This window comes from Sinocyclocheilus rhinocerous, unplaced genomic scaffold (assembly GCF_001515625.1).
Source record: "Sinocyclocheilus rhinocerous isolate Xijiao unplaced genomic scaffold, SAMN03320098_v1.1 scaffold153, whole genome shotgun sequence".
Classification (NCBI taxonomy): domain Eukaryota; kingdom Metazoa; phylum Chordata; class Actinopteri; order Cypriniformes; family Cyprinidae; genus Sinocyclocheilus; species Sinocyclocheilus rhinocerous.
In genome coordinates this window covers 2,525,652-2,538,905 of record NW_015660878.1, presented here as the reverse complement: position 1 = coordinate 2,538,905, position 13,254 = coordinate 2,525,652, and the positions used below count along the sequence as shown (strand labels likewise).

The 13,254-nt window shown below is 41.1% G+C and overlaps 1 protein-coding gene across 1 annotated transcript in view; it reads left to right on the top strand.

The window, feature by feature from the left end:
- Window positions 1-13,254, top strand: part of LOC107725603 (plexin-A4-like) — a 220,866-nt gene that overhangs the window by 7,131 nt on the left and 200,481 nt on the right. The window contains exon 2 of the mRNA XM_016534921.1: window positions 9,663-10,977. Coding sequence (XP_016390407.1) covers window positions 9,763-10,977 — 1,215 coding nt within the window. The 5' untranslated portion in view covers window positions 9,663-9,762. The remainder of the gene's footprint in view (window positions 1-9,662; window positions 10,978-13,254) is intronic.

Sequence of the window (13,254 nt, the reverse complement as noted above, 5' to 3'; positions counted from 1 at the left end):
TCCCCACACGCAGACTTACACATACGAATCACAACTGCAGTGTGGGCTAGAGGGTGCCAGTGAGTCTGTCATCATGAGCATTGATAAAATGCAAGGGCGAATGATCAAACTTGTCATAAATCAACATGGTTCACGGAATGTAATCGGACACTGAATGCTGAGTTGAGTATTAAGCCTTATTCCTCCTTTAAAGGAGTCAACATGTTTTTCAGGATTATGAATTGTGTTGTATTTCCAAACATTTCAGAGATGCAGACAAGAAATTACAGCTGACGCATGATCCTCCCCAACAGCGTTTTGTGCCCTTGGCATCCCATATTCTTCAAGCGCCTTCAAGATAAGCGTTTTCAAGCCCTCATTGGATGCGCTTCACAAGTTGTCTTATTTGGCGCAGCTAACATGAATGAAGCTGATATTAGAATCTTGTCAGAGCGATTCATGTCACAGCAATTCCATGGGATGGAACATCCTCTTAGAGTAAAAAGGAAGGTAAATGTGGTAAACACACAGGTTTCCAGTGTCACTGTGATTTAGCTTCTGGGGAGCGGTCATGCATGCTCACCAAGACCCCGCGGATTCACTCGCACAAGAAATGTGACGCGGTTAAGCATGTAGAAAATCAAACTAAACCGCCTGACCAACTGCGGAGAGGGAAAGAAAAGAGGAATGGATTACGTTTCCTTCATCCCAAACCACAGGAGCCCCTGCTGAAAGGACTCGAAAGCAGCCTTGCGTGTTTACTCCAAGGGCTCAGACAAACAGAGCGAGGGAGGAAGGTAAATAGAAAACAGAATGGAGTGCTATCTTCCGGTCCCGACTCCTGCACGCAGATGAGGAGGAGAAGAGCGCTGGCGTCAGGCCAGGCGCAGAAAGCTGGGCGCAGTGGCACCCGCCACTCATTCAATGAGAAAGTTGAGGCAGAAAGTTCAGCTAGTGATTCCGCAGGCAACAACGGACTGCATTTACATTTTGATTTGTATAAAATGCATGTTGATGAGGCTCATCTGCATATGTTTTTGTAGCCACTTGCGACGCTCGAGTGGTGTGTAATCTACCAGCGGTGGACAATAGCTTATCTGTCTACTCACACGCATATGGATGAAAGTGAGCATATCACGGTTAGCCCTCATCAAAGAAGCTTCTGTGTGCCTCTCGTTCTTCATTATCTCTACATACGACACCCATGACGGTTTGCCTCTAGGCCATTACCAATGTGACATCTTCACTCACGCTATATTCTCGTTGGTCTGTGTGTGTGCTCTTGCAAACGTCTTTGTCATTGGCACTTGAATGGTGGTATTGAACGTCAGTTTGACCAGGAAACCATAGTGCAGACACAGTGATGGTTTTGTGGCATTGCGTTGCTTTTGCCTTTATGGATACGACTGGACCGTAGAGCCTTGGAGTGGGAAGTAAAGGAATTATGCATTTTTGAATGTGTGTGAGAGTGGGAGAGAGAGTGCGCACACACCGTTTATTGATATCTCATACACTTTAAATACGAGTCCTCCAAAATGCCTCTAAATGAGTGAGTCATTTCTTGAACTTATTCTTATCAGTAATTTAATAGCTATGGTTGTCTGAATAATGTGTTATTAGAATAACTTCGTAAGACTTGACATAAGCAGATATTGACTTGACTCGCAGCATGATTCCTCAAAAATGAGCTGTAATGATCACAATAGCGCTAATATAAGCAGTCTTGAAATACAAGGTAAATCAATTTGTTTTGCATGGGGTGGAGAAATCCAATAAAATTCCATGCATGTAAAAATTGTTCCCTTGTTCTTAAACTCTCTGCTGCCTTATGATTATGCTGGCTGACTTTGTCGACTGTTGTGTTGCTAATGTTATTTGATATTTGATTCGTCTCTCACGTCGCTCCAAGAAGTAGCCTAATATACATAGATGCAATGTTGTTGTTTTTTTTTTTTTTGCTGGAGGCATAATTTTAGTTGCTTTTCTTGTGACCTTTTGTAAAACTGTTTCCATCTCTATTCTCTCTCCCTCTGTCTGTTCTTCCCTTTGGTCTCACAGTTAATGTTGAGGCTGTGATTTATCACTTGTGTGAGCCTGTAAGAAAATGGGTTTTCTCTTAGAACTGAGGCGGCGCTGACAGATTCTTTAAAACTGCTTTGCAGCCTCGCTGGCTATTACAATGCGTTTCCAAGCTGTTCCAGTGTGTTCAATTGACTTCAGTAGGGCAGTGATTTATTTTAGGCTTTGAATCTGCACACATCTGCTTTCAGAATGCTAGATTTAAAGGAAAAGCTACTGACAGGGTCTTATTGCTGTATAAGTGTGTTAGAATTCAGCGATCATGTTCCTAAAGTATGTCCACTCTCATCAGCTCACTGCCAACAAGAGGGACAATGCTTCATGGTTTATGGCCAGGGCTTATGTCCAGTCTTAAGGGCTGTTTACCCCGAGGATGAAAACTTTAATGATAATTTTAACTGTAAAGTTTTAATAATCATTATAATTCTGTGAGAGCAGGGAAGTCCACAACACATCTGTAATGATAAAGAGAGAGGGTAATGATATCATTGGAATTACTTTAAGAATAATGAATGAAAAAATCCTTGAACCCACAGATGACAAAACTGCAGTGCACATTAATAAACAGAATATTGTCTGTTGGTGTAGATGCAAATATAATTATTGTTCTTGATGCAATGCTCCAAATGGAGTCTTTCCCACATTTTATGTACGTACTTTGAGGGAAGGTGTGTCCAGGTCAAAATAGACCTGGACACACACACACAAAATAAATGTGGCGAATGACAAGATTTACATGTCTCAAACCGATTTTTGTAATTTAAGTTCGGAGTTCTGAGACTCTTTTGAATGGAGAATAACTGGAGGAAAGCCTCCAAGATTCCACTTAAGGAACACTGAGATGAATGTGCGTGTGTGTGTGGAGAATGGGAGGGTATAAATTGGATTACCAGTGTTGAATCCAGCCGTGTGTATCAGGGCCCCAATCCCAAGATTATTCCATCCCCCTCTCTCACACACACACACACACACAAACACAAACAAATTAAAAACACAGTTTATAATAATCAGTTCTAAGCTTGTGATTATCAGGCATTCATGACTAAGAAGTTAATCTTGCAGGTCCAGTTCATCCAACACTATTGGATGAGATTGAGTATTAATACTGTATGTAAACCAGTGCTAGATGGGTCATATCCAGTTCATCTTGTAGAACATGGCTCTAACAACGCCAAGGTCATGCATACCCTGCTTTGGATAATTGTTTACAAAATGAATGTGAATGTCTCCCACATATTTCTTAATATGGACTGTGTTGGCTGTTGTTTTCAGAGACCATATCTGACTTTATTTTTTTTTTACATGCTTGCCCTCCATACATCATTATTTAGCTGACTTTGACTGTGCAATTTGCCTTTGGGCTAAAACTGTTGGTTCCATAGAAAGGAAAAAGCGAGGAAGCTGTTCAGTTACTGATCTAGGGCCAGCTGTTGCCATCTAGTCACATTCATTATTGAAGACAAAACTAAGCTCAAGTCAGCTGAAACCTCTAGCCATCTTTCCTTTTTAGTTAATGATATGTGGCGTGCAGTGATGACAGTCAGACCCCACCTCCGGCTGGCCCAGCACACATCAGCACTGTATTAGAGACTCTGCTGTGTGGGAAATGAACTTTTATGATCTCTGATTTATTACCTGCATCAGTGCCTCTGAAACACCCCAGGATTGCTCTGAGGAAAGTTGAAGGCAAAAGCCTTCAGTCTGGGTGAGAAATCAAATCCACACCTCCCATCGACCCCCACCACACACATCACTGCTGTCCCTCACTGCTGCTGCTCACATGTGTGTACGCTATGAAGGCATGTTTCTATGTGTGTGTGTGTGTGTGTGTGTGTGTGTGTGTATGCAGTTATATGTCAGCACTGTCACTTCTTGTGTATGTTGTGCATTAGTTGCAGGGAATATATATATTTTTTTTTACGTTTATGCTAATTTTAATTTAATAGATTTAAATATATATAATTTTTTTTGTTTTTTTTTGACCAATTTATTGGCAATATTTCACATTGACCTCGTATCACATGCAATTCATAAACTTACATCTCAGCTAAACTACATATTTTTGCTGTAAAGCTGCAGATTCAGCAGCACTGCTCCGAAGCACTAGTGTGCTGAATATATTTGCTGTGGAAGTGGCTAACATTTTGATTTAAGGTGCTGAACTGTGCATTTGTCTCACAGCAAGTGTTGGGATCATAAATAAGACTTCCTCTTAACCACTGAGAGGTGACCTCTCATGAATGCCATTGAAAACTAATCAAGTAGTGTGAAAAAAAAAAAAAAAAAGTTCACAGAGTGAGCAGAGAGAAAGAACATAGAAAAGCCAGAGGAGAGCACATAGAAGTTTCAGTGTGCAGGTCTAACGTGGTGTGACTGACCAAAGATATGATTTTAGCTGCCCGCATCTTATATGTGGAAGTGAAGAGAGAATGAAGGAATGTGTGGAACGTGTTGAGACTCATGAATAGTAGACCTTTAGGTGAAAGAGGAAAGACCTGATTTGTCTACAAGCTCTGTTTCTCTCATCTAAAGGCTTTTTAGGAGCATTTGGGAGTTTGAAAGATACCCTTGGTTAGGATTTGGTTGGTTAAGCAGCCATTGAAACCTGGAAAAACCCTTGTTTACTTTTCCAAGAGTGGTGATTGACCAGTATATCAGTGAGGTTAAGTAATTAGCCAGTATTTGACTACTGACTTGTGTTCATTTTAATTCAAGGTTAGTAATGTTAGTAATGTTGTGTAAAAGTGTTAATTTCATATCCATTTTTTGTGTTTGTTGTTTAATGTCATTATTGGTGTGGATGTTTGTTCCAGCTTTGATAATGCACAGTCGCCTACTCGCCTTAAGGAATTAAGTGTTTAACTCCGATGTCTGACAGACTTGTTTTGTTTTCACATCAGTGTATTTTTACACAGTTGTGTGTACTTGATAATCTGTGTCTTCTGTTTGGGCTGCTTGCTCGTCTTTTGTAATCTGGATGAATGTCTAAATGACAAAAAGGAGGATTTAAAGCCTCTGAAATGGCACATAATGGTTTCAGTCCTTGTTAAAATGGATAATTCTCCACAAAAGTCTTCTTTTATTCACTCTCTTCTGTGGTACACAAGATGATATTTTGGAAAATATTCTTTTGGATTCTACAGAAGAAAGTCATGCAGGTTTGAAACTACATTAGAGTTGGTGTATGATGACAGAATTGGTAAAACTGTCCCTTTAACATTGCACACTTCTTTGTGGTCTTCCTGAGACCTCAGTTAATTGAATACAAGACCTCATCTAGTCATAATAACGAGTGACAAATAAGACATTTGTTTATATGGTGAGCTGGGCATGGCAAACAGCTACAGGAAGCAGCTCGGAGTCTAACCTAATAACAGGATAATGACAATAAGGATCAGTAGCTCTTCAATAGGCCTCTAAACAGTATCGAAACATCTTTATCTGAAGAGATAACATTCAATGCATTCAACGCCCATGACACTGGGCATCAGCACAGATAACGAGCGGGTGGACTGAGTGGGAAAGAGAAGTTATGTTGATGTGCTTCTATGCATGATTGAGCATGTATCTTTATCTCATCGTGTGTGTGTGTGTGTGTTGGTTAGCCGGAACAGCCGGCCACAGTATCTTTTTATGGTCTGCAGGAGACATGTGCCCGCTCAAGGCAGAAAGCACCCCTGACAAACACGTTTTCATCTTGGAGTAAGACCCTGACTTGTTTGATAAAGGTGTGAGAGGGGAAAAATGCATTTGTGTGCAAAAGCGAAGGGAAGTGATTTGTGTATGTGTGAGCGAAGGAGAGGAAGATGTATGGAAAGTGTTTGACCGAGTCTGTTTGAACTGAGAGCTGCTGTGGAGGATTATGGTCCCTCTGATCAGAGCGAGGGAGGAAATAGAAGAAGGAAATGGGAGAGAGAGCTAGGACAGGCAGATGTCAACATGTCTCTCAGATCCACTGGATTTGTCTGACCAGCGTTTGGTCTCAATCCATTGCTTTGAAATGCCACGATTCAGGGAGAGCTGTAGTTTTGATGAATTCTGTAAATAACGGAGCAGGTTTGATGCATGCAGACATCAAACACCACAATAGTTCATGATAAATGCAATAATACAATAATTCAAATTAGGGCTGTGCAAATAATCGAATGCGATTATCATGCGCATCTCGTCAGTAAAGCCGGTTCTGTGATTAGTAGTAAAAGCAGCTTTAATACAATGCGATAATATTGTAAGTAATCCAGTGCCATACACAAAATAAGTTAGATATCTATCTATATATTGTGAATTATTTTTGTCCATAATAAATGTATTGAAAATCTGATTTTATAAATATTCCATATTATTTTAGTCTATTTTTATTGACACAGAAGAGTACGTGACTTACACACACACTTTTTGTGTTGAGTGTGACCTTTTTGTTGCTCTCTTTTGAGCATCCTGAAGTCCCATCAGATTTTGGTGGGCGGAGCTCCTTCGCCCTCTGGGAGGGCTGTAGATAATTAAAAACCCTTATCTGTATGTGCTCGGTGTGTAAACATAACTCCCTTTCTTCCTAGCATCCTTCTGTCACCCTTTCCTTTAGACACCCACATCAGGGATGAATCCCTCCATCTGTCCATAGAGGGATGAGGAGCACAGGCTGTGCTAATGAAAGTCGAACAGGAGGATGTGTGTGTAAGCATCTGTGTGTAAGCGTGATTTTGCCTGTGCGGGTGTCAGAGTATGAGATTTTGTGACATGCCGTAATCAAAGTTGAATTGCACTGTTCTGAGATAATGCTCTTAGATCAGGGAGGATAAATTCGGGATTGTTCAGATGCCCTAGGCCCCCCCACCCCCTCCCACACACATCTGATGAAATTCAAGGTCGAGTGTTAGCAAAGCCTGGAAAGGCTCCAGTCAAACACTCTGGTCTTAGGTGAATTTAGTTGCTTATCCTTTTCCCATTGGTTTTTTGGACCTATGTCAATTAATGCCGCCAACTGGTCTCTGAGACCTTCACTTGACCTCATTTGACACTCAGATGGCCTGGAGTTTAGCTCAAAATGCAAAAAGTAGCATGAAAATAGAGAGTCTACCACTGCCAGTATCCACCCATCCAACTTGAAACCAGAATTTAAGCAGCCTGGTGTCAACTCAGTTTGCCATACTGATGCCCAGTGTGGAGCGTATGGTGTTTGGCAATTGGTGCACATTTTAGCCAGAAGGCCATGAATGAGACAGCCTGGACAGGGAAACGTAGGCTTGTTACAGCAGATTCAATCTGAGATGTCAGAAGGTAGCGTAATAGGCCTAATGCAAATGCACTTACAATGATGGTTAAGAAATCTTTTTTGACTGGAATTTGAAGTCTATATTGTTTTATTTCATGTAGCTCATAATGGACTGAAATCAATATATCTGTGTCTTGCTTTTTTTTTGTCTTTAGCACAGAGCTTTTTCCAGTTCTGTAGTCCAGTCTTTTCAAAAATGCCTTTGACTCACAATTACACATTTTCTTGTTATTGCTGTGTTACTCTGATTATTTGTGCTGGTTTTCTGGAAGCACAAAAGAAACTGCATCAAGTGAGACTTCACTGTCGCAGTTGTATCCTAGAAAGACACAGAATTGGAATGAAAAACATGAATATCCCATTATTTATCAAGTGAACACACACACAGCTTAAACCCTAAATGTGCCATTTCCTCACATTCCCAGAGATGCTGCTTGTGTGTGGTATTAAACATGAATTCATTAGCACTCTTTGATGTGGCTACTCAGCATGTGGTCTCCAGTCCATGTATATGTGGGTGTGTTGCAAGCAAGCTTTCCAATAGAAGAACTGGTTTTCTATTGGCAACATGCTGGACTGTTGGAGTATCTCTGGTCTGGAGGTCAACTCATGTTTCCTGTTCAAGATACTGGGAATGCTGTATCCAATCCAATTGGCAATCTCCTAAAGCAACCTATGGGAAGATGCTAGAATTATAAACCCCTGTTTTTGGATGACCTCGCAGATTAGCTGATCCTAAAGCCCAGCACTAGATGCATATTTAAATATTTTACCACCATGGATTGGCATGGATACTTAACATCCAACCATACACCGAAAAGCCTCTTGCAAACCAAGCTGCTTATTATTTTACAATAGTTTGATACACATTAATATTTCAGAGAGTTGTTGGAGCCATAGCCTAATGGTTAGTAAACAAGCTACAGGTCCATTGAGCCATAGTATTCTTATGGGAGATATAGTTTTAAGTCCTCATCCCATTATTTCCTGTATACTCCCCATATAGTTTCCCGTTGTATCTCTACTTTGTCCTTGGGGGAAAAAAAGTATTTCATTATAGAGCTTCTACATGTGATTGCTTTATGGGACGGATGTTGATTCGTCTTTTGGTTGCTGTTTGAACCCACCAACAAGCCGAGGGGTCATAATTTGTGTTTTGATTCAGCTTTACAAGACCACCATTTCCTCATGCATGTTTTTACCTCGTCTCACATCTCCGTTTTCTCCCACTCTAAATGTAATCGCTAGTAAATGATACCTGCTGTAGTGTTTTGAAGTGGTTCTTTGCTAGACTTTTCTATCAGAGAACATTATCCCCCACTGCTCAGATTACACACACTACTATATTTCAAACCATTCTCTTCCATGCACATGAACACAGCTGCAGCAGGACCATTCTCATGCAGAATGGAAAGTGTACCAAACTCTTTATTACTCTCCTATGCCTCTGAGTGGGCTAACGCTCCCTCCCCTAGTGCGTCTCTGCTTTCTGTTTCAATGGCTAATCATTACTGTGGAGTCCATACCCTTTACCCTGTATACCGTCTTAATGTCCACTACAACGGCTAGGCGGTGATTTTCACATCTGCTGTGAACCTCCGCAGTTAAGTGCCGGCCTGGTGTACCACTACTAGCTTTCTCTACAACTAAAAATATGGCTTTTATATACCATACTCTGTATGCATTCATACTCAGACCTTTAGCATTTGTACTGCTCTACACTACAGAGTCAAAAGTTGCTTATTTTACTCAAGTAGGCTATAATAAGCAAACTCTGTTGTTTTTTGTCCCTTGTCTTTTGTGCAGCCATTAGCGATTCCATCTAATTGGCCCTGTGGTCCTACTACTACTCAGGCATTGCAGGCATGACTGTGAGCTCTGCCACTCCTTCAGCTGTGTCAGCAGGTGAACTGCGCTATCTGGAAAGATAGAAGAAAATCGGCAAAGCATGCAAATCGCATACTGAGGGGAAAATCAATTAGAGAGCCAGAGGTCCGGCTGTGAGGTGGGGCACAGGCAGAGAAATTGTGCCCATCCTAGCTGTTAACTCCTGGGGAAAATGCATTATCCCATTGAGAATGGCATCCATTCATGCCAACTGTGCGAGCTCCCAGAGTGCCCTTTTCCACCTCTCTTTCTCTTTCTAATTACTCTTGCGCTTTTAAAATAGTAGGAAAACTGTCATGTGGCTTTAATAATTTGTCTTCATTTCTCCTTCTCTGAGAATCTTTTGTGGAGGATACAGTGAATTGTGGTATCCAGTTTCATTGCTGTCGAAGCTAATGCTAATGTCATTAATGCTAACATTCTTCTGTTCTTTCTCTCTGTGCAGGCACAGAATGTCCCCAACTTCACGAGAAGCCTGAATACTGATACAGAGCACAGGTAGCAAGTAGTGGACAGAGACACTCTTCCCATAAGGCAACAGGACAATGGCTTCCCACAACAGGAGATGGAACTTTTTCACTTTTTCTTGCTGCATCATTGTCCTGCTGGTCCCCCTCGTGGCTACGAGCCCACAACAGCCTTCAGCGGCATCCAGAGTACATGAGAAATACAGCACATTCCGGGTGGAATACCCAGAATGGACCTTTAACCATCTTGCGGTGGACCACAGAAATGGGAATGTGTACCTTGGGGCAGTGAACCGCATCTACAAACTCTCACCTGGGTTGGATGTACAGGTGTCACATCAGACCGGTCCAGATGAGGATAACCGGAACTGCTACCCGCCCCGTATAGTGCAGCCTTGTAGTGAACCACTCACGTTGACCAACAACGTCAACAAGATGCTGCTCATGGACTACCGTGAGAACCGGCTGCTGGCCTGCGGCAGCCTGTACCAGGGAATTTGCAAACTCCTCCGCCTGGATGATCTCTTTAAGCTTGGAGAGCCCTTCCATAAAAAAGAGCACTACCTCTCTGGCGTCAACGAGAGTGGCTCTGTTTTTGGGGTCATTGTGTCTTACGGTGACGCCTCGCCTGATAAGCTGTTCGTGGCCACAGCTGTCGATGGTAGACCGGAGTACTTCCCGACGATATCCAGTCGTAAGCTCACCCGTAACTCTGAGGAGGATGGGATGTTCGCCTACGTCTTCCACGATGAATTTGTTGCCTCCATGATTAAAATCCCATCGGATACATTCACGGTGGTACCAGACTTTGACATCTATTACATATATGGGTTTAGCAGTGGAAATTTTGTGTATTTTCTCACATTGCAACCCGAAATGGGAGGAGGCCCAACGACTGGGTCATCCTCGGCCGGACGTGAACAGGTGTACACTTCCAAACTGGTGCGACTCTGCAAGGACGACACTGCGTTTAACTCGTACGTTGAGGTTCCTCTCGGTTGCGTTAAGGGTGGGGTTGAGTATCGCCTCCTGCAGGCGGCCTACCTGTCCAAGGCAGGTACCATCCTGGCACGTTCTCTGGGTATAGGACCCGATGATGACATCCTTTATGCCGTGTTCTCCAAAGGACAGAAAAGGAGGCCCAAGGAGTCATCTCAGGAGTCAGCTCTATGTGTGTTCACTCTGAAAGAAATTAACGAAAGAATTAAGGACCGGCTGCAGTCGTGCTATAAAGGAGAGGGAACCCTGGATCTCGCTTGGCTCAAAGTGAAAGACATCTCGTGCAGTAGCGCGGTGAGTACATTCAGCACACGCCTGCTTACCTGCCATTAGTGGAACAATTCTACTTGTGACAATTACTATAGTAACACTCTATGACTCCCAATGATTGATGTGAACACTGCTATTACATTCAGGGCTAGTTATCAAATTGTATACAAATTGAAGTTTTTGAAACGAGACCGTTCAAGTTTTTACCAGAGCGTAGAGCTAATTTTGGTCGGATAAAGACGCACATATGAGGTAGTGCCCACTAGCAATAAAAGACCACTTTTGATCAATTACCACTGGCTGTGCTTATAACAAGTCTTTTGACAACAAAAGGACAAGGTATCGAAATAAAGTGACATTTTTAATGGTTCCCTGGAAGCTGACTGTTTTGAAAGCAAAAAGCTTGTATTTTAAACTGTGTGTGTTCGGGCTAAATGAATTGGAGAATTTGTCTTTCCAATTTCAGTCTGCGTTTTACACCGATATTTACAGAAGGACAATGATATTTTATCTTGCAGTAGATCTGATCACTATATCTGTATAAATGCAGGTAAAAATTTTTTTGCCTTTATTTTTCTACGTTTTATTTTTCTTAGTTTAATTCTCACAGCAGTGACAACATAATTGCTAATATTTTGGTTACCAACTTACGGCCGGTTCCAATTAAAATAATTAATTTGGTCCAGAAATTCCCTCAAAATAGTGTCAAAATGTTTGCCACTTGTTTACAACGTCTCCTTTAGGCTACGATACTCAGTGGGGATTCAGTTTTTCTAGACCTTTTGATAAAACACAGCCAAGCTGTGGAAATGTGTAATTGCCTTACTCAAAGAATCAAACTATTGTTATAATAACACTTCTTACACTTTATTGAATTCCAGCCAGGGAATTCAGCAATAGAAGCAATAGAATGAGTTCAGGCATTTATAAGAAAGATTCCATGGTAATAGCATTCCTTTGAGGTACCTTGGAGTAGCATGTAAATACCATATGAATACCATGGTAGATGTCATCATATGATTTTACCATTACTGTTCTATAATACTGCCAATGTGCCTTTCTTAAGGTGGTAAATGAGGTAACATGAGTGTTTCTGCGTAAAGGGTGTGATTTTTTTTTTTTTTTTGTCAGGTTTTTCCTGATGTGGAGAGGATGTGTGTGTGAACTGATGTGGAAGTGAAACTGACACACACTTACAGGCACTCACACACAAGAATAAATGTGAAGCAGACTGTGAGAGAGTGCTGACGTGATAAGTGTACAGCTAGAGAGGGAGGAAGGAAAGGAGTTATGTTGAGGAATGGTGCCATTTTTGCGTGCGCTGCAGTATGGCCACTGCAGCATAAATTAAAGAGAGAGCGTCACAGTGAGGAGAGAGAGATGGATAGCCTGCGTCTCTTCCTCCGGTAACTATGGCTACTAGCTCCTCATTTAAAAGCCAGGCAAGTGTTTGATTGGGGAAGAGAAAAAAACAAGTGAGCTCAAACACATTATATCTGAGACTGATAAATGCTCTGTTACTGTTTAAATGATCTTCTCTGAGAGCTGTTAGATCTCACACACAAATATAAACACAGAAATATGCAAACACATGATTACACAGGCTTATTAAAGACGACATGAAATTAACATTTCCCCCTATTTACTCTAATAAATGCTTCTGGTCTTAAGCATGATTAATCAGAGCTTCATTATTCTTGATTCATGTGATTCTGAAGAACACAGTATTTCATGCAGATTGGGGATGCACAAAATTGTGCATCCCCAATCTGTATGAAATACTGTGTTCTTCAGAATCACATGAATCAAGAATAATGAAGCTCTGATGACTTTCTGACTTCTGATTAACAAAAGCAAAAAAGGCCTCTAACACTAGCTTGCTCTATTCTTTTTCTATTCTATCGGTTTTCTTTTTATTTATTATGTAATTTAAAAAACCTTGCTACGGGTACTATGTTAAGCTAACTGAGACTTGTTATAGCAATTGCATATCATTGCTCTTTTGTTGATTTTGATTGCTTCCATTGTCCTCATTTGTAAGTCGCTTGTAAGTCTGCTAAATGACTAAATGTAAATGTAATGTAAATGTGTATTTAACTAGATTTATAAATATTTATCTGTATTTTTTATTTTGTAATAATGTAAATGTATTTGTTTTATATCTATATACATGCATTTGTATTTCTGATTTCTCTATGTATATATATTTTACAGTTTTTTACGATTGCTTAAGCACAATTTTGAAAACAGGGCCTGGTTTGTCAAAACACTACACACAATTAACACAACCCTACACCAAAG